The sequence below is a fragment of the Amphiura filiformis genome, chromosome 1 (assembly GCF_039555335.1).
Source record: "Amphiura filiformis chromosome 1, Afil_fr2py, whole genome shotgun sequence".
In the NCBI taxonomy this organism is placed as follows: Eukaryota; Metazoa; Echinodermata; class Ophiuroidea; order Amphilepidida; family Amphiuridae; genus Amphiura; species Amphiura filiformis.
The window spans coordinates 25,870,579-25,894,091 of NC_092628.1; the positions used below are offsets into that span (position 1 = coordinate 25,870,579).

Below are 23,513 nucleotides of genomic sequence, written 5' to 3' on the forward strand. Positions count from 1 at the left end.
GATCCAACAACAGCTAGGCAAACCATACATCGTCGTTGGATACGTTCTAGGCACTGTACGCGTCAGAGGGATTGGATATCTTATAAATGTTAGCAGGGCATCCGTGAGATGGAAATTTGACATTGATTTAACCATTAAGACTAATTGCTTTATTTTACTTTAATGATTATAAGAGGATAGTTTCGAATAATTGGAATGAAAGTCGCTTTTAAAAACTATAAATTTCTTGACAAGTTGAGCTACAATATTTATTTTTAATTATAGCTACATAATGTAGTGTATGTAAGTAACATTGATGATATAATTTAATTTGATTGTCAAATCATTTGGTATTTTACATGGACGTTATTTAATTTTCTGTTCAAAAGGGATTTAGTAGTGATGAAATATTGTTACTACTGTTAAGAAGTTCAGCTTTGGTGTTACGCTCGGCCGGAAAGTAATAAGGTTCCCAAAACACATCTCGCATCATTTTGTCAAAGAGTTGGAACTCGGGCTAGCCATCAGTTATGAATGATCACCATATAAGATGCATGCTTCACAGTAAAATCACGGAGTGGTAAAACGATGCAAGGTATCAGTATCATAGTTGACAAACAATCCTAATTGCCTTTGAAATGAAGATTTGCTTTATTTAATAATAACTCTCTTTGGTTTCCGCTGTCATTTCAATCAAAACCAGGTCATTTCTAAAACGTTAGTTTGACTTTGAAACGTTTTATTTCCAGGTGAACCGTTCCCCTTGTACTGACTTCTTTTGTTTTCAATTAGATAGGGTCTTTATTGGGCTATCACTTTCTCATAACGTTAAGTAGGAGCTGCATTGCTGTATTTTGGTGACAAAACGACAGACGTAGCTGCACCGAAAGGGTTAAAAATGTTGGGAAAATATGGAGTATGTATTGGGAAAACGATCTTCTATTCCGGGTATATGAAACTAGACGGAAATGTATTAATGATCTCGGTACACTGTAACGTATTGGATTTTCAATACTAATTTATCGTATTACGGCCTTTCATTGAAACAGCCTGCAGCAAAATGGAGTTAAATGACCAGGTCTGTTTCTATAACATGGTATGTAACAGGTATAGTAATATGAAGATACAATTACATGTAAGGTTCATGTCACTATTTGCATTTTGCAAGCTGTAACTCAATTTCGAATCAGAAGGATTTATACATTCGACTGAGTACATCCTGTTGCTTAAGGGGTGGGGTATGAACGTTTGGACAGTATTTATTGTGGGACATTAGAGAACATCAGACATCGAATTGCATTCTGAATACGAAGAATGTCCTTCTGATATCAAATAATTTAGATTTTTTGAAATTCGCAATGTAATACACATTTTATGGCAAATCATTAAAAATTGATATTTTTTGATATTTAACAGTACTCGAAGAAAACTTTATAAATCTGATGATTTATACTTAAAGTGTATGTAGGTGGGATGAAAAGCCAACGAAAAATTGAAACATTATTTGATATCAGAAAGACATTCTTCGTATTCAGAATGGAATTCGATATGTCTGATGTGCTCTCATGTCCCACAAAAATACTGCCGAAACGCTCAAAACGCTCATTCCAGATCCCTTAACAAGTCCCCGCAGTCATCTCATTCTAATGGATCAACGAACGCTAAATTAATTTAAAATTTGTGTAAATATTAATTTTGTTTCACCTGGTAAGAGGTCAAAAATTGAACAAAAATTAGATTAACTGGACAGCTGAAATAAAAGGTTTTTGTACCATACAACAATAAATGAATTTGCAGATTTCGTATACCTGATGATACCGGGCAAGATTGCTTATATACTGTATACATGTATGGCTTTATTTGCAGGGCATTAATTATTACGAAGTTCAGCACTTTCATTTCGAGGGAGGATGCGCCCCCATTATGCTTTTAGATTTATTGAAAGATTCGACGGCGCTATTTGCTCTTTGCAACTGTCTGGGATATACCGTAAACAGGGGGTCGGATGCGAGTTATATTAGCTGTTTAAAATTGGGAATACGCCAAGTAGCAAGAAAAATTGGGTTCAATATTTTTTTACCAAGATTCAGAATTCATCGGAACCAGATAGCTCATTATGGCCCCAAAAGTTCATAAAAAAATTGCTTATATCTGGTTAAATACTAAAATATTCCACAAAGCAAAAGATTCAGAAAATGTACAATTTGACCATTTATTTACCTACCTATTACATGGCTGTAAACATGAAATGAAGAATACACGAGAATATTTAAAGCATGGAATGTCTGTTTGCATGTTCTTTTGGCTGATATGATATTTCTGTCAAGGCCGCAGTCGCTAAACATTTCGTTTTTTCATCCTTTCATTAATAATTTATTAGGAATTGCCTTCGGAGTAGCAACATATCAAAACGTTAGGGTACCCTAGCGTCATTGATCATTTTCTTATTTCATTCCATTAACAACCGTCCACTGACATCAACAAAATTCAGACATTTTCTCAAAACATTTGTATTACTAACCCCACAACTTTGACATTATTAGTCGTATATCATGCTTCTTCATACCAAAACAATCATGAGAATGTCCTGCAATTTAAAATCGCATCGAAAACAATGTAGATGATATTGTTTACTCGCAAATAATTTTTATTCACCATCGCCTATGTATTACAAATGCTCCGATCTGTGCCTGAGATCCGCGTTTTTCAGCTTTTCTACTGCTTTTCTATGTATTTTGACCATTTATCTCAAAACGTTACAACGTCGTGGCACCATTTGTATACCTGCTTCCTTTTATCCAATTGAAGCTTGGGATGTTTCCAAGCTTCTCATCTAATAAAGAATCTGATTTGCCAAGTATCTCACTCGCTTATAGCGAAAAAAACTATAAAAGGAGTATATGAACTTCTGAAGCAAAACCCCCATATCACCTCTGCATGAACCAGGTATATTGGTCTCTCCGCAATCTGTATACAGTGCGTGCAGTGACACGTTTGGTATGCTGAGATTTCACCAAAGGTTAAGGATGGTAATCTGAGAATGCATAGAGCCATACACAGAGATTGGGTTTGACCTTGTGATCCCTATAAGCAGTGTTGGAAAGAAGTAATAAGTCGCAGTGTGCAAAGGGTCTCTCACAGCTAAAACGTTTTGATATGCAATTTTACAATGAAGATACTTACACATATCAGAATACCAAACCAATTAGATTAACAACATTATATATAAGATATAACCATTGCAACCAATTTACAGCAAGCTTACCAATCCGACATTGATTTCATCCATTCTTGGTTCTCCCTTAATCACCTTTCTGTCAATTCCTCCAAAACAAAAGTCATGATCATTTCCATTAAGGAGGACCCTTTTCCTGATCTCAATCTCACTCTTAACAGCCTGCCTATTGAACATGTGTCTTCTGCGAAATTTCTTGGTGTTTGGCTGTCTGACAAGCTTTCCTGGAATCTTTACATTGGTCACATATGCAAAAAAGCTCGCAAAATCGTAGGCTTCATTCATAGATCTTTCCAATCAGCCCCCTTCAGCATCCGTCGTTCTTTGTACTTGGCCTTGGTTCGCCCCATTCTGGAGTATGGTTGTACTACTTGGCATCCTCTGAACATAACCCTAAATAACCGTCTTGAGTCTACTCAAAGATTCGCCTGCCGTGTCATTCTTCAGTCTTGAAATCTCTCCCATGAGGACATTCGCTTGGATTCTGACCTGCCTCTTCTTAGTAAGCGTCGTGATGTTGCTTCTCTGTGTCACTTATTTAAAATCTTTGGGAATCTTTGTTCTTCTCCCAACCCTTTCCAGCCTCATCCCAGACCCGGTCTACGAAACCTCAATTCCCGCGCTGTTCAAGTTCCTTTCCGCCGGCTTTCATTGTCCCAGAGAACATTTTATCCGTTTGCCTCCTCCATCTGGAAATATCTCCTTGAGGCTATTGTCAATGCTTCTTCCCCCCAGGCCTTCAAATTTGCCAATTTATTTTTTGTTTTATTTTTTCTGTATTGATATGTATTTTCTAGAAATGTTTTGATTTTAATGTAAGGGCAATCCTTCAATTTATTGTGTAATCACTATTGGATCTGCCTGGCCTTTTGCCAAATGTTATAAAAAAAAAGAAAAGATACATACACAAAATCACTCGTGCACCCCTATTTTCATAACTATGCATAAAGCACTATTTACTCCCCCACGCCCTCACTAAAACTCACCTAACCTACACACCTATAATCTACACTGGTAACAACATAATACAGACCAAATCATACCTACCAAACCCACATTGTACAGGACCAACTTTACTCGCTTACTAAATTAATGTTACTCAAATTCTGTAAACACATAATAATATAAAAATATATTAGAAAGTAGAAATTTAAACGGTTTTAAAAGACAAGAAATCACCAGATGAGACCACACAATATATTGCTACATTAGCACTACATTACAACTACATAAATATAGCATCACAAGATACACAAAATCATCCCCCACTCACTCAGCTTAGATAACCGACACATAAATCACCATGCATCCTTACATACTCACCCCAACTCACCCCACCCCACTTATACAATCCACACAACAACACACACCCCTACTGTGATGTGCCACCGTAACCCTACATCATGATTGTAATAGGTGAAACTACAATATAATCACGCAAGAGTTTGTGTGCAATGATATTTCTGGAGACAACTACTGTGATCAGAATGGCAAAATAGTATCAGATTTAATTATGGGTTTGGAAATCCCATTTGTATTGCATAATATTGAAACAAAAACCTGTGGCTAAAATATGGTGAATGTGACAGAATAATCTTTTAAATGATGGAAACTGCTTATCCACAAAAATAGCTTGTGTAGTTAAATTAAAATTTGGTTAGTGACCTGAGCTTTCGATCCTAGCAAGATCTTTATCAAAGACAGGGAGAGAATGATATTTTATTAGAATTGGGATTTTCCAGTTGGTAAAAAAGACAGAAGGAAGAGATTTTCGGGGCAGATTTTGTTTAGAAAGATGTTGCAAGCTTTCTAATGTGCTGACGGTTTATGTACCTTCAAATTAAGGTACCTGTAAGCCAGTCATCTTGCATAGCCAATAAGGTGTTATTAATCCAGCAATATATAACAAAGGAAATTTCGGAAGGGAATATATTCTTCTGTCGACTTGCTGAAGTGGGGTTCATGAAACAACCAATGAAACAACCAATCTGTCAATGTAATTGTAACTGCGCGAAAAAAGCCTGTTCCCTGAAGAAAGTGAGTGAATGGTGAAAGCAGCACCGTTTTGAAAATTTTCATCTGTGAAAGGATTTTGTACGCAAAGGATTATATTACGCAAGTCAACAGTGGTATTCGCTGGACAAGTTTTAATCATGATATACATCAGTCGTCCAGAACATTGAATGCAACAGAACTGTGTAATCTACAACAAGAAGAAGACTGCCTGATAAGTAATCATTATAAAATTATCACTGTGATTCAGATATTGTAATTTGTATGCATTTATATTTATGTGCAAGATCATTGTCCACTATATGTTTTATTAAGTGGGTTTGGGCAAAAGATGGGTTTGTCCTTGGATACCGAGTCATTCCGATTCGTAACACTATTAACACACATCGACATTCACCCCTGTCGCAAGACCTGCTTCATCCACTCTGGGCTTCAATGTCAAAATGATTCTACAAAATAAGCATTATTAGCGTTAGCTATATCACATGTGTTCTATATCCAGAAATGCCAAAAGTAAGTGCTAGGATTCTTAATTCAATTCACTCATTCAACGTAGCATATAATATCTGAATGCACTCAAAGGCCACAAATTACTCTAGGCCCCGGAAACAATGATATTGTACAAACATGCAATTTTCTCCTAGTTTCCATAATTACTAGATAATAAGATATGAAAGAAAAATTTCTATCTATAAAAAGCAGGTCTAGAATAAAGACAGTTTATGAGTAAAAAATCATTGGGTTTTACAAAGCCTAACACAACGACGTATGATCCACGGATTAGGTGGTAGGTCAATTTTATTTCACTAAAATGATCGCATAGGATAGTGCCATGTTTAGTTATTCGGAGGCTTGTTTTAGAAAACTATAAGGAGAAGGTATCTATTCCCTTATTTTTCCTTGATCAGCCACAGCCAGTGGAGTTGTAACTTACAGGAAAGTTATTAAATAATATCGAAACAAATGACATAGCTTTGTTGTACAATCACACAATCCGGTCCATTTTCTCATGTAAGTGATTTTTAGGACACCATGTACTTCCGAATTATATGGCTACCAACCGAACAAATTGTAAAAGACTTTATTACAAATTTAGGTCAGACGGGGTGTACTTTTGTGTGTGAACGGTTCACATAATGCTTGATACCATGTCAATTAAAGGATCCGAGTGAAAGTGTAACAAAATTAAAATTGTTAGGATTAGCATTTAAGTGAAAGATAAGTCAATGAAATTGTCATTTGGTATTTTTTCACATGAAAAAAAATAGCGAAAAGAAAGAAAATGGTGTTGATAATTACGAAGCTGCATTCATTTGCATTTAGCAAGTGTACGATTTTCTGCTTTAACGATTTATTAAAAGAGCCTCCAAAGACTTTTAAACATTTCATAATGTTTAATCGCTCCCCAGCAAACACAAAACGTTTTCGACATCATTCGCAAGGTTATAAAAGGTTGTCAGAAAACGTTTAAATGTCGGGTTATAAAAAGGGTATACTAAGGGTATAAAACGTTTTCATAACATTAAAAAACATTTTTTTGATAATCTACTGCTCAGCAAACAGAAAATGTTTTACAGAAAACGTTTATATGTCGGGTTATATACAGGGTATAAAAACGTTTTAATAACATTCCAAAACATTTTTGAAAACTTGGTACAAATCATTATAAACAGAATGTTATTTTGGAGTTGAAAAAATATTTTGTGAAAAATGATTGCCCAAAATTTAAAACGTTTTCATGACCTTTATATAACCCGACATTTAAATGTTATTAAAATGTTTTGAAAAAAACAAACATTTTAAGAACATTTCTGTGTTTGCTGGATGCAAATATTTTAACATCATGTTATTCAAGTGTTGACAAAATATTTGGCAAAATATGTTTGCAAAAATAGTTTAACAATAACAGTTTGAAAACATTAAAAAAATATTGCTGTAGTGTGTTTTCGTACAAAACGTTTTAAAACGTTTTCATGACCTTTATATAACCCGACATTTTAATGTTATTAAAAATTTTTTACCTAAACCAAAAGCCAAAATATAACTTATTTAAAACGTTTTTAAAACGTTTTTGTGGTTGCTGGGTCGTTATCGACGCATCTACCAAAAGCACATTATCGGGTTTACTAATAACGAGGTAAGTGTTTTTATAAAATTCATGTCCAGAAAAATGATATGTTGTTAACAATGACAAATGACATGGCAGGTCACACACGAGTTATAACACAAATAATCATCATTAAACGTAATTGACTTCACAATGAAAACGGAATGAAGCAAAACCAAGTTTGTATGAACTGAGCCTTCAATCTACGAATATTTGAAAACCCAAATTTTCAAGGCAAGGGGTGGGGTTAAACTTGAAATGATTTTCAGATGCAAAAGAACAAAATATTACATAATAACATTTTATATTTCATCTGGCTGAATAAAAAAATTATAATTAAAAAAAAAGAAGTAACATAGAAACTGAAGGCGTATTTATAAATACGCACGTGATAAATCCGCGCTGCCATAACAGCTTGTAGATTGGTGGTCTTCCTATCCATTTGAATGCAAAGGCGGAACAACATTAGACTACTGTAAAGCTAAATCGTCCATTTAGATCAACTTTGTGATTTTATTGTAAAACCCATGACTACAAACAAAATAAATATGCGGGTTTAATCGCTGATTTGCAAGAACAGGGTTATGACGGAAAGGTTTTTTTTGTATTGAAATAGGCAGTAGAGGCCTCATCACAAGCTCCAACAAGTGTAACATGAGTTCCATTTTCCCCTTAGTTTCAAAAACCCAAAAACCAATGAAACGGGTCTTTGATAAATATTCAAAATCTCTCAGTCAACGTGCAATTCTATGTTCCTACTCAATTTTTTACTCAAAATATGACCATGAATGGTCGATTTAAATCAAAATGCCGTCTTTTAGACCATATTTTATCGTTTTAGTGCAATTGTTTCTAATTTATAATATTATTGATGTATTCCTTTATAACCTGCATTTATATGTTGTATTGTGCTGTTGTTTAATATGCCTGCGGATGTTTGAGCCTGGTCGTGTACCTTCTCAACCCTCCTGTCTAGCCTTAAATGTATTCCTTTTCAATATATCTGTTTTATGTGTATTATGAATAAAATTGAAATAATGAAACTAACTGTTGAATATTGTTTTCCGTCGTCAAATACTTTGAAAATGTTCTTTTTGATAACATATTACAAATTCGGAATACCCCCATGTGTAATAATAAATTATTTTGCTATTCAATTAATACTTAAATGATATTAATCTACAGAGTTCCTATCCTTTTCTGTATAGTGGTCAATGCATGAGGATTTGGTCACGCTTGCTGGTCTTGGGATGTCGTGTCCATGGATCACGTGCGTATTTATAAAAACGTATTTATAAATATAGTCGAAGCATACTGCTATAGCGTTTGAGACATTATCATATAGATTGTAATTATCTTCAACCCCCAATTTATTTTGCGTGAAAGTCAATTACACCACACATGGGGTCATCACGTATATAACACCTAAGTGCAATTAATAAAAATGAAATAAACATTTGATCACAAATTAAATGAGTACACGGTGACTGCTTTATTTTTTTATTTATTGATGCTGGGCATAAGTTGTCATCTAATTTTGAGGGGAAATTAACTCTGATATCTTTACATCTTAACCATTTTAAAGATGAAAAACCTTTAATTATGAAACAAATTACAAATGTGACTAAAGTATTTAAATATCAATAAGTAGTTCTAAAATGTCAAATATCTGCGAAGTTAAACATTTTACATTTATCATTAGGAAACGAATTTGGAGAAAACCTTCTGTTAATAAAATACTATGCTGAGCAACCAGCCTGGGTGGCTCACGCTCCAGTAATTTCAGATGATTGAGCTCAGTAATACATCAAAGAATGTCTTTCAATTCAGCGAGTGTTTGTAATTATCAGAAGGTTTTCTCTAAATTCATTCTCTAATGGTTATTGGATTGACAACTATTTATTCTGTATTTCAGAAATATAAACATGCAACAGTTTTCACATAATATTGCGTCCCTGTTTAATGTCCGCGTTGACCATTCCTTACATTAATAATTGAAAGAAATACTGACCAAGCACCTGAAGCTATCTTTATCATGTTTATACTAGGTCATATTTTTAGATACCCCAATCCGACTTTGCCAACCAGAAATGATTTTATTTCCCAAGATGCTTTATTGTTTTCTCACCTTCTTTAAATGGCTATGAATTGTGCTAAAGCTAATATAATTGCTTTCACACACTCAAAACAGATCACTGTTGATTTGCCATTTGCAGTGAGGAGTTCTTTCGACATAAACCAGGTAGAAATATAACTGCTTGGATAAATGTGGTTTAAGCGATGTTATTAATCATACTGGACATGAACAGGCAATATTCATCTTAAAATAACACGCTCTGTTTAGCCAGGTATTCTCGATGTTCTAAGAAGTGATATATGTCTATATTAACTTAATTTTATGTTTTTGCACGAATGTTTGACAGCACTTTCGAGTTGATGGATGTGCACCAGCTCTAATTACGCCAGTTTTCATCGGTTCATTGCAAGTATTACAACGATGTTAGTCGGAGTGCATTCTTCCATAAGGCAGTGATGTAATATAAACAACATGCAAGGGCTTGCAAGGTAGGATGCCATTTTTGTTATTATATGTGTTATAATATATGTTATGTATACACGATAAGTACATTTTAAGTATGAGTTCTTCTATAGTTTTATAGTTTTCCTTAAAAACACTGGAATCATTTCACTTTACAACGAATTCTACAGGTTGTATCTAACTGATTGGCACTAATCAGTTTGGATGTTAGTTCAAATAACCGATTTTCTCCTAAATACAATATTGGATCCTCTTGAAAAGACAAGAATTTACATGTTTACGATCTATTATAATATTGATCTATACACATTAAGTGGACCTCATGTTGCCTTTTGATATTCTTGATAGTCCTGTCTTGATGCAGCCCGTATTTCTATGTTCACCAGGCACAAAAAGGAACTTGTCAGTTATAGTCATCCTTGCTGTTCAACAACCTGATAATTTTGGATTATCTGAAATATACATTTTGTTAATTGGGCTTTGCTTGCTCATTTGTCACCCTATTCTTGAAAATCGAACACGAATTTACCAAGATATGCGTTTTCAAACCCTCAAACCCCCCAAATCAAAAGTTACAACGATTTTCAAGGAACGCATCGTTGTATTGCACACAAGCACCACGGGTCAATCAATAAAGCACACAATGTAACAGGCACAATTGAATCGTTAAAATTGCAACTTTTGATTTTGGGATTTGAGGGTTTGGAGGTGCTTATCGTGGTCAATTCTTGCTCGATTTTTACAAACAGCGTATCATATGAGACAGCAAAGTCCAAATAACAAAATGTATACAGGGTGTCCCAGAAAACCGAGAGAATAACATTGACCGTAAGTCGAGTAATAGATATGAGAATCAAAAAATTTTAAATGTTGCGTATAGCTTATTTTGTTGTGCATCACATACGAAACTTTTATTTGATTCGGTTGACTGGTTGCGAAGAAATGAACGGTTATATAATGCATGCATCAATGCAGTTCATTCCAAGTTTGATCAACAGGCGCTTTTTTCATACTCGCTCACCGCTTCCTAAAGTTTGTGTATCTCATTAAATGTAGTCCACATTATCTATTTTATAATCCGACGGTGTTATGTCATTAATGTCTCACTAAAGATGAATAACAGTTTGTCCGAGAAATTGGAAGCTTTCCAACTTTAATTCTTTATGTTGTGCAAATATGTTATATTTCAACTTTCCAAAGAACATTTGAGCCAAGAATGACAATGATCAAGTGCTTACAGCTTTATGTGTGATTTTTGATACCATGCAACATTAAAAAAAGTTTTAAATTACATTTTTTTGGAAATATTCCGAATGTGTGTGAGAATTCTTTATGCAATAGTTCTTTATGCAACATTTATATCAACATTAAAGAAAAAATATATTTACCGAGCATCATCTCACATGCAAGCTTTCATTTTCAATATCGTGCAAGAAACAAATTGTTTAAAAAGAAGGATTTCACAGAACAAAATATGAAACTCATTGACAGTTAACCACTAGTGCGCATTGTGTTGAATGATCTTTCTTTCAAACTTGGAATGAAGTGAATTGACGCATGCGTTATGTAATCACTCCTTTCTTCGCGATCAGTCAACCGATTCCAGCAAAATTAATGTATAATATGCAGAACAAAATGGGCTTTAGGGTTTAGATTTTTGGATTCTGGTGTCTATTTCTCGACTTACGTCCAAATTTATTCGCCCGGTAATTTTTTCTGGGACACCCTGTATTTCAGAATAATCCAAAATTATCAGGTTTTTGAATAGCAAGGATGACTATAACCGACGAGTTACTTTTTGTGCCTGGTGTATGATATACAATTATACATTGATACGAATGATTCGAATGATACGAATGATTTAATGTAAAATGTTACATATGGTTTTATAAACGCCTAATGTATGATATCAACATATTGCCCAGACAGACATGTGTAGGTTAGAGTGCAATATATGCAGATATCTAAAATAAATATTTGACAGACATACGATATGATGCCTATAACATATTGGTGTTGAAGGCATGGAAAAACTTCAATATCTATTACCACTATCACAGTTGCTTTTTTGCACTTAGTTGCTATGCCAATCTGTGTCTGTGGTGTCGACTTTGTTTTCTCAAAAGACATTAAAAATATTCGATGCAAAATCAGGAATATCAGTTTTTGAGATGTTATGTAACTGAAAAGATTGGAAAATAAAATGGCACTGAATTTGTTGGGTACAAGTTATGTGTTTACTTATTAAGATGCCAGTGTCAATATGATTTTGAGAATAAAGTAATGTTTTTGTTTTGTTTTAATAACCTAGTACTCAATAGCAAAGAGGGATTCATATGAAGGAATTTCGAACGGAATATTGGTGTTTAAGCCTCCTTTTAAATATGTTGTGTTTCCGTAGTAATAAATTTCAGGTGTAAGGATTCTAAAAAACATTTGTTTTCAATAATATAGCAAAAGGACACTTTAATATATACATTTACATAAAATCATGTTCTATATTGTCGGAATGGTTAATAAATTGTTACCAGCAAACACAAAAAATGTTTTTAATACATGTCATAAATGTGTTTTAATAACATTTAAATGTCTGAAAATATTTTGAAAACGTTTTATATGAAAAAATATTACAACATTTCAAAATTGTTGACAAAATGGTATTGTAAAATATTTGTGGCAAAAATTGTGCAAAATATTTTATTAACCAATTATTAAGTCAAGTTAGCTCAGTCAATAAGGCATTCGACTATGGTGCAAGAGGTTGCGGGTTCAAACCCTGGCGGTGGCTTAGCACGCTTTCGTGGAAACATTGAAATTCCCTTGGACAAGGAACATATTGCTAATTATCTTGCTACAACTCGTACGAAACTTGGGGAGCTGATCCTGGCTGCGTTGGTCAATTATGGAATGTCTAGGGTGTGCGCTATTATGCAGCAAACCACTGAGTTGATGTTAAATGTTTCATGGAATGATGTGGGACCGTAGTGGTCAGCGACAAGCTGTAAAGTATGCCGAGGTTTGTGGCTTATGGATCAACGTTTTTAAAAAAAAAAAAATTATGTTAGAATGTTTTGCAGCAAGTTTTCAAAACTAGTTATGTCATGCCAAGAGAAATGCTATGTTGATAACAATGACAAATGACATGTCAGGTCACACACGAGTTATAACACATTAATAATCATTAAACGTAATTGACTGCCTGATGAACACGGAAGATTGCTTTTAGTTTAGTATTGCATGGTTTGGATCTTACTTAGATGGTTCGTTTAGAAAGAACATTGTATAAACTCATCTATGTGACTATTCAGCTTTAAGATAAAAGCAAAACCAAGTTTGTGTAGTGGGTTGAGCCAAATTAAAAAAAAAACGTTATATGCATGTTGTAAATGTGTGTTGGTTTTAGTTAAATTGTTCTAATAACATTTAAATGTTGGGCTGTTTAAACGTTTTATATGAAAAACATTAAAAAAAACATTACAACAACATTTTAAAATTGTTGTCAAAGTGGTATTGTAAAATATTTTTGCAAATATTTTTTTAACCCTTAACCTCTTATTTCAAGTTACCTAAATCAAGAAGTAGTTCGACTACGGTGATAGAGGCTGTGGGTTCGACCCCTGGCGGTGGCCTAGTACGCTCTCGTGGAAAAAATGAGTTAGCTTGAAATTCCCTTGGATAACATTACTCGTTGACTGCCGATAAAACGCCCAATAAAGACTTGGTCACCGGACCGCGCCGGCCAGTTAAAGTACATGCCCTATCACACCACTCCACACCATACATAAATTCTCCCAGTCACATTTCCCAAATGTGACCCGGCAGCACAAACGAGCCGTAAATTCCCTAAATTGTATTCTGAGTTATGGTGTAAAATGTGTACGAAGGTCGTATTCACCGGTCACTTAAGCTGGCGCGACATCTGTCTTATTTGGATAGTCACAACACCAATCAATAATCCTATTATTGAAGTGGATAATAAGCTTCCACCTTAGATGGCTATAGAACTTTTAATAGCTCTGGTCTTTGTTTGCTTTTGCTAAATCCTTTTCAAGTGGTGGGTTATTTGTATAGGTATGCATAACCAACAATTAACAATGAGAGAACCTTCTTAAACCTCGTTGATTTGGGGATGATTTGAAATGACCGCCAATTATGACTGTTTGATATTTATTGCCAGCAATGTGGAAAAAGAGACACACATAGAAACCAAAAAAGCTATAATTTTGTTGAAGGAGTAAAGTTTAATTAACCATAACTCCGCTTCTGGATATCGTTTGAAGTCAAATGATATACCATTTTTAAGTTTATGATGTTTATTTTTAAACAAGAAATAAAACAAAATTGACCGGGGGAGGAATTTACGGCTCATTCGCCGTGGACGGTCACTAATATGAAATTAAAAAAAAGTCAAATTTTAATTTACTTCTTTTAAAGTTTGGCAGAGGCGGGGTTCGAACTCACGGCGCAACGCTTAGTACTGATGAGCCTAGCGCCTTAGACCACTCGGCCACTTGTCTTGTTGTTATTCATTTGAAACTTATTTAAAAGTATAATCGCTACCACGTGACAAGCAAAGACAGAAAACGTATTATATTTTGGAATTTTATTATTAATGTGTATTATAATAGAGCTACCATTATTTATATTGTTGAATTCTCAAGCGCATCATTTCGAATTGGGTTTTTATTCCTAAAGCCCGATACTGACTCCACCTGTACATTTTAATTTCATCGCGGGATGCTGAGATGTTTGAAAAGCATCGCAGCATCGCATACCGCTGCGAAGTGGAGTCAGGATCGGGCTTAATTCGAACCACCAGCATCCATGGTTCGATGTAGAGAGTCTTTCCTATTCAGAGGAAATATTGCAATTACACACCTTATTGCCTTTTAACAATAACCAATGACACTAGCACGTAATTCCAGTCAAGCACCAATCTTTAATCCTATTGTTGAAGAGGATAATAAGCTTATACTTATGTATAGCATTCGTAAAAAAGCTTAAGTCTTTGTTTGCTTTGGTTAAGTCCTGTTCAAGTGGTGGATTAACCAACAATTAACAATGAGAGGACATTCCTGAACCTCGTTCAGTTGGCGATGATTTGAAGTGACCGCCAATTATGACCATTTGATATTTAATAGGGGCCTACCAGCAATGTGGAAAAAAAGAAATAATGTAGTGCCAAAATAATGTACCCTTTTACGGAAGGAGCAAAGTTTAACAAGTTACAACTCCGCTTCTGCAGTACGAATGTCAGCGGCGAATGTCAGGTTATTATTTCCCAGTCTTGAAAAAAAATTGCAGGCAGAGGTGGGAATCGATCATGGTACCTCCCGGTTAAAAAGCACTGTGCAAAACCACTAAGCCATCTAAATATCTGTCGTGAGATGCTTGACATTAATCTTTGATATTGCTGAATGGAACAAATCGCGGAATTAAATCAGTAATAAAAGAAGTAGATTCTTATTTAGCGGCCAAATTGGATAAAAGGGAAATATTTGTCCCTGCTCTAAAGAAAATATAGGTTAGAAAATTATCAAATAAATTTAAATTAAAAATTGAGACTTTATATTTATTTATTTCACAAGGCGGCATTTTCACAGACAAACACTGTATATGCTAAAAACTCGACCCTTATTACTAGATGATGGCATAGCTCAGTGTTAGAGCATCAGACTGGTAATGTCAATATCGTTGGTTCGAATCCGCCTGCCCGCAATATTTATTATGATTTTAATGCTACGCTACAATTTGTTCATTTTTTTTTTCATTTATTTATTTATTCATTCATTCATTCATTCATTCATTCATTCATTCATTCATTCATTCATTCATTCATTCATTCATTCATTCATTTATTTATTTATTTAATAATTTGATATATTTGAAAGGGGTATTTGAGCAATTTGAAATTTTTACCCCCGTATAATCCTATGGGGTCATTTTGAACCCACCCCCTCCCAAATTGCCAGAACCTATGAGTTTAAATCATACATAATGATCAGTACGTCAATCATGAGTGAACACCGGTTGGTCACTGCATTTATTTGGGAATGGGTAGGCACTGCAGCTTGATTCACCATCCACAACATGATAATGTGTGCACATGCTACATTATATACACTTGTAGGCCTATGTTGTTGTTGGAGTATAAGTAATGGGCTTTGCAATTGAAATGCCTCAAGCTTTTAATCCGATATGCAGATTATCTATTTGTTTTCATGAATTGGAAGACATTCTTTGATGTATTACTGAGCTCAATGATCTGAAATTACTGGAGTGTGAGGTCAGAATAGTATTTTATTAACAGAAAGTATAGAGGCCCATAATGAAATTATCGATTGGCTCCAAACAAAGGATTTGAGCCGGTGTCCTTCACCGTAGTTATGGCGGAGTGCAGTCCATTCAATCAAATGTTGTCATCAACCTATTTGATTGCAATCATGCTTTTGTTGAATGCATTTGAGTAGTCCGCCATATTTACGGGATGATATGTCACATGCAAGGCCTCTATTCTCCAAATTCATTTCCTAATGTATGTGAGAATGATACAATAATGACATGATGAACATAGTCATTGATGCATCAGTTTTAAAATAGACTAGGCGGTTACCATATTTGGCGGTTCTCGGCTGGGCGCGATTACCAGGCGGATGGCGGAAGTCCATGACAGTTTTTACTAATTTGACCTCAGATGACCCCTGGCGACCCCAAAATGACCTTCCAAAAATTTGGCTCTAAATGTTGACTGTACCCACCAAGTTTCATGCCCATACGACAGTTTTTAGTAATTTGACCTCAGATGACCCGTGGTGACCTTGGATGACCCCAAAATGACCTTCAAAAAATGTTGTTTTAAATGTTGACTGTACCTACCAAGTTTCATGCCCATACGACACTTTTTAGTAATTTGACCTCAGATGACCCCTGGGAGCGGACCCCGGTGTCAGATGACTTTAAAACGAACATAAACATCTTCTTGACAGGACAGAACTACACCCACCCACCGAGTTTGAGCCCCGTACGACCTAGTTTCATGCCCATATGACAGTTTTTAGTCATTTGACCTCAAATGACCCCTGGGAGGGGGCCCCGGGGTCGGATGACTTAACGAACATGAACATCTTCTTGCCAGGACAGAACTACACCCACCCACCGAGTTTGAGTCCCGTAGGACCTAGTTTCATGCCCATATGGCAGTTTTAGTCATTTGACCTCAAATGACCCCTTGGAGGGGGGCCCGGGGTCGGATGACTTAACGAACATAAACTTCTTCTTGCCAGGACAGAACTACACCCACCCACCGAGTTTGAGCCCCGTACGACCTACGACGGCCTCACATTAGCAGTCACAGACAAAACCTAAATCTATACAGAATAATATCCATTACTCGTCTCGAAAGAGCTCAAAATAAATAACTTAGAAAATTTTCTTGATGTCCTTTAACATGTTTCCATAGTTAACCATCGTTAGCCATGGATATCTATGCTGTAGAAATGACCGATTTATTGGGACGTTTATCGACCATCAACGAGTAATGGGAATTTACTGCTGATTGTCTCATTGGGAGCTGATCCTGGCTGCAATGTCACTTGTGGAATGGCTGGGGTGTACTTGTTGTGCGTAGCGCACTATAAATCATTGCGCGTTCCTGGATGTCATTAAAACGTATTATATCCCAACATTTAAATACTTTCTGTAAAAGGTTTTGTTTGGAGGATAGTAAATAGTATAGGAATTTTTAATAGCAATAACACTAAAATACCCTATTAAGTGCTTAGAGAATATCTATCGACCACACATTTATTATAATTTTCCATTGCTCTGTAAATGTCCTTTAAATATAATGAGTAACTAGGGCGGGTTATAGGATAGCTGGATACTAATTTCGATCCAATATCATGAATTTCTTTATTAATTGTTCAATTATTCATTGCAGAATCGTAATGTCTATCCTATCATTAACGCTCGAGTCAATATGTCGTTATGATGATTCCGTCTGATAAGCCACATGAAGGAAATTATATTATGTTTAATAATAATGCAATTAATTATATATTTTAAACAGGTCGGCAGTAAGAATTAGGTCTGAAAGTGGAAAGCTAGAATTGACGGATGCTAACTTTGAAAAGGATGATACACTTGAGACGTGCTACGCAACATGGAAAGCAAATGATGGAAAGACCTTCCAAGTGTGGGCAAAAAAAGTATCCCTTGCAGAAAATGACTGCCTAGCTGCAATTAACTCATTGAAAAAGCTTCGACATGCAAATATTCTTTCTTACATCGAAGGCTTGGTGCTAGGTGATAACCTGATCGTAATAACAGAAATAGCTCCAAAAGGTTCCTTGTATGATTATTTGAGTGGACAGCAGCAAAAGTTACCACCTGAACTCATTTTTCGATGGTCATTAGATGTAGCCCGTGCCATTAAGTTCCTTCAAGACAATCGCATCGTGCATAGGGATATAAAATCTCCAAATTTTCTCATCGCAGGGGATACAGATGCCCTTAAAATTCAGAACTTTGGCATGGTCAATGATATGTTTCAATCTTCGAGATCTTCTGGTGATAAAGAACGAGGTTCTTGGCCTTGGATGGCTCCAGAAGTGATTAGAGAAGAGAAACATTCTGCAACATCAGATACATACTCATGGGCTGTTATTGTTTGGGAGCTGCTTACTGGAGAAGAACCCTTTGCTGGTAAAACTGGAGGTCTAATCTGCTGGAAGGTAACCAATCAGCATTCAAGATTAGAGATTCCAATACATTGTACTGGGGAGCTGAGACGTATCATAGCAAAGTCTTGGGATCATGATCGAAGGCAGCGACCTACCATTGGCCAGATTATAGATGTCATATCTATGAATCGGCAGATATTCGGTAAGATTTATTTTCACAAATAAAACACATGTAAGGGAAACATGCATCAGTGCCTTATAACCTCTCTATTTAGGGCATTTCTAAAATGTCAGAAAACAAAAACGCAATGTTGTGAGTTGAATCCTCTTTCTGGTACAAATTTCAAACGAACCGGTAATATAATTCAATTACTCTACTCCGCCTTCTGGGAGAGGTTATTAGACCATGCAGAAAATACACTCAGCACACCAAGCCACTCTCGTGCTATTCGGATAGTAATAAACAACTCTCCAAGACCGTTGGATATTTACAGACACCACTATCACTATACGGAGAGGTCAATTGTCAAAATTCAAAAAATGGTATGTTTTATTCCTCAACAAGATCAATAATTTAGATCTGTTTTGTTCGAATATTCAAATACTTGACGTTTCAGTTTCGAAAGTACATGTCTTTCCGGGACACATTGTATTTTGTATTCTGATTGGCACATGCACAAAATACGCTTTTTGCAACGTATTAGTAAAGTGTAATCTACATACCTGTGAATAAGGACAAGTACATGTTCATAACAGCGATTTATTGGCTTTTGCAACTCTGCTTTTTACAGCATCGTCTGTATAGGTTCACACCAATATTTCTTGTTTAATAAATCCCAATGGAAAAGGTTATAACATTCATTATGATGTACAGGGTGTCCCTGAAAGAATCTTTGGAATTTTGTTTTTGTATTTTAACGCAAAAACCAAACTTTACTAAATAAGTGATGTGGTTGAGGAATATATCAGCTATCAAATATGACAATTGACCGCTCCGTTTGTGAAATAAAAGAATTTTACGAAACTACCTCATTTTCAGCCGGTTCCACGGAGTCAAATATCTGTCAAAGAAAATAGACGCCTCATGCGTTGATGATGCACAGTGATTAGCACTCCGAATACAGATCATCGATTGATATTTTTGAATCCGTGGAAAGGTCTGAAAATGAGGGAATTTCGTAAAATTCTTATATTTCACGAACGGTGTGGTCAATTTTCAAAATTCAAACAGTATGTAATAGCTGATTTATCCCTCAACCACACCAGTTATTTAGTTTTGTTTAGTTGTGGCGTTAAAATAACCACACAATTAAATTTCCGACGATACAGTTCTTTCAGGGACACCCTGTATAAAAGACAATTTTGGACAGTAAACCACCAGTTCTACAGAACAGCTCATTAGTTTGAAGAGTCATTTGCCCAAAAATTGTTGAAGTTAAAGTGTAGTTTTTAGGTTAGGATTAGGGTTTGGATTAAGGCCAGGGTTATCGTTACCATTAGGGTTACGGTCAGAGTTACGATTAGAATCACGGTTAGGTTTAGCGTTAGGGTAATGTTTAGGCTTTATTTAAAGGTTACGGTTATGCTTAGTGTTAAGGTAAAAATAGGGTTTATACTACTTTATTGGGTTTTTGAACTGATGAACTTTCGGATTATCGACCTGTGATCAACCAATATGTGATTTTTTTACGCAGGTCTTGGATGGCGACAAGATGGCAAAGTTTACGTTGACGGTCGAACATGGCATTATACACGCGGTTTGACAATGCTTGGAGTTAAGGAAAAGGTAGCCGTCTGTTGTTGGGAGCGTCCATCTGGCGGAAAAGGTGCTGTAGAGGTACACACACCCCTCCGCGGTGAATATCAACACGAGTATACGGTACGTGTGAATACCCGAAACTGGAGGCCTTGGGACGTTGCAGAGGCGTCTGGTGAGCTGTATGTCGTATGTGCTTACGACAAATACGTGTACAAATTCCCTTGCGATGAAGCGTTCAGAGAGGTCGATAAGTTTCCGCTAGTAGAAGGTGATCAGAAGGTAGACCCTTATTGTATCGCGTATGATGCAGGAACAGATAACATGGTTGTATGTTTGGAGCATAGAGGTAAATGTAAGGTGGCTGAATATTCCCTCCCAGATTTCAAACTGACTAGGTCAAAGGTTGTAGGAAGCACACCCACAAATCACAGCGTCGACATAAATGTTGAAGATGGTCCACAATACATTGTCTTTTGTGACACAGATGGTGTGCATGTTAAAGGGAAAAGTATGAAGCACATATGTTCCCTTCAAATACCGGCCAATTCATCGGTTGACGCTGTGGCTTTTGGGAAAGGTCCTTTAAAAGGCCAGATATTCATTGCCTCTGAAGCATTTGGGCAAGTATCGATTTACAGGTATATTTGTGATGACCATTATCAGTACGTCCTAGCAGGCACGGTAGTGGAGGGGATAAGAGAGGCCCCCAAAATTGGTCTGATTGTAAGTAAAGAAGGTCACATTGGAGTTTCTGAGAGAATGGGTCATACGACTAGGATCTATAAGGTCGGTGAGACGAAAGCAAACTTTGTGTCCCTATAAAGCGATTTAGTATCGGTGATAGAACAAAAGTGAATTGGTGCTTTTTATTCAATCTATCCTATGCAGTATTTTATACTTTGGGTTTTGATATGTCCATTAGAGAATTGGGATCAATGCGTGGTCACTATTTTATGTAACCCTCAAACAGTTGCTTTGTCTAATGGGAGAACTACAAAGCATTATAATCATATATAGACACTACACAGGGCAACATCCTTGATAGACTGTCCCACAGTCTGGGTTCCATATGTGGGTAAATAATTAAATAATTAGAGCTAAAACCACCTTCTACTTCACTCCAAAGATTAAAACAACACACCACTAAGCCCTAATTATAAATGACAACAAAGTTATAGTGCTCCTAGAGCACTGTGTGTCGACGAAAACTCAATTACTCTACAGACCAACTTGTTTATTTTTTTTTATAAAAGTTCTCCTAAACCCAGACTGTTCCGCTTTGATAGTAAACTTCCAAATAATTATCAAGCTATGTAACGTGACGGTGGCGTCAATTATGATAGCCCCGCCTCATTGTCAATTCAAATATGGTAGGCACATAACATGCATGACCCAGTTCTATTGTCATTTTGCGCGCGCGTTGGTTATGATCAATAGACTATCAATGAAAACCTATTTCACATATCGTCTTGCTTGCTGAGATCTACATTGATTGGTCAGGCTAAGTAGCCGCTTACACAAACGCCCGCACAAACGGCAAGACAGTGAGACCACGGACGTGATATATAGAAAACTCGTCTGACCCAGGATCGGTAAAAGTGAACTCCCACAAAATGCTGGGAACTGGAAGGCAAGTTGCCTACACATTGGAAGGGTCCATGTAACGGGTTTATTTAAGGTTGTATAATCTACATTACCAGTCGTTCTCCATGGACCCGAGGGAGGGTCTACATCCTTGAGAGATATGCACTAAATTGTATTATGCTCTAAAATGCACAATGTATTATAATAACATTGCTTGTAAATCTAAGGCTGTAGGAAGCACACCCACAAATCACAGCGTCGAAATGTTGAAGATGGTCCACAATACATTGTCTTTTGTGACACAGATGGTGTGCATGTTAAAGGGAAAAGTATGAAGCACATATGTTCCCTTCAAATACCGGCCAATTCATCGGTTGACGCTGTGGCTTTTGGGAAAGGTCCTTTAAAAGGCCAGATATTCATTGCATCTGAAGCATTTGGGCAAGTATCGATTTACAGGTATATTTGTGATGACCATTATCAGTACGTCCTAGCAGGCACGGTAGTGGAGGGGATAAGAGAGGCCCCCAAAATTGGCCTGATTGTAAGTAAAGAATGTCACATTGGAGTTTCTGAGAGAATGGGTCATACGACTAGGATCTATAAGGTCGGTGAGACTAAAGCAAACTTTGTGTCCCTATAAAGCGATTTAGTATCGGTGATAGAACAAAAGTGAATTGGTGCTTTTTATTCAATCTATCCTATGCAGTATTTTATACTTTGGGTTTTGATATGTCCATTAGAGAATTGGGATCAATGCGTGGTCACTATTTTATGTAACCCTCAAACAGTTGCTTTGTCTAATGGGAGAAGTGGAACTACAAAGCATTATAATTGAATATATGAATACAAAAGCCACCCAAGTCCATACTTTGGCCAAATAGAGTTAAGCATGGGAAAGTGTTGCTATACATAGGCCTGTCATATGTATGAAAGAACAACTCAAATTCATCCTCTGTGTCTATTGAGCATGTGAAAATAGCATGTATGAAAGAATCAACCCAAGTCCATGATTTGAGCCTTGTAACACATTGATTGAAATCCAGTATGTATAAAAGTCCACTTGTAACACATTCATTGCTGGAGAGTGACTTTTGAAAAAGGGTTTAATCAAGGAAAGTAATGTGGTTTATCTTACATGGCAGAATGCTTATCAACATTATACATAACTGTGTGCTTTATTTTGTATTATCTTACTAGTGGTAATCTCATTCCAACATTATTGTCTTAGTATATGATTCAAAAAACCACCCAAGTCCAGAATTTAAAATGAACCCCACGAAGTCCCTGAAATGCTAATCGCCATACCTAATACAGTTTAACCCATTCATTTGCACGTACAACTTACCATATTGACCAGGTAAATCTGACTGAAGGAATTAAAATGATACACAGGTTTTTTTCTAAAAATCACTTCCCATGGACTTGGGTGGGTTTTGGATTCATGTATTCAATTATATATAGACACTACACAGGGCAACATCCTTGATAGACTGTCCGACAGTCTGGGTTCCATATGTGGGTAAATAATTAAATAATTAGAGCTAAAACCACCTTCTACTTCACTCCAAAGATTAAAACAACACACCACTAAGCCCTAATTATAAATGACAACA

The 23,513-nt window shown here is 36.0% G+C and overlaps 1 protein-coding gene across 1 annotated transcript; it reads left to right on the top strand.

Annotated features, from left to right (window-relative positions):
• Positions 1–9,500: 9,500 nt before the first annotated feature.
• LOC140136715 (uncharacterized) lies at positions 9,501–22,105 on the top strand. Its single transcript, XM_072158348.1, has 4 exons — positions 9,501–9,576; positions 9,758–9,899; positions 17,942–18,756; positions 20,249–22,105. The coding sequence occupies exons 2-4, from the start codon at positions 9,883–9,885 to the stop codon at positions 21,133–21,135; spliced, it is 1,719 nt and encodes a 572-aa protein (XP_072014449.1). The 5' UTR covers positions 9,501–9,576; positions 9,758–9,882; the 3' UTR covers positions 21,136–22,105.
• Positions 22,106–23,513: the final 1,408 nt, after the last annotated feature.

Bases quoted from the DNA above. Each gene is read 5' to 3' on its own strand.
- LOC140136715 (XM_072158348.1), top strand. The intron at 18,757-20,248 runs GTAAGATTTATT...TTTTTTACGCAG, and splicing joins TATGAATCGGCAGATATTCG to GTCTTGGATGGCGACAAGAT.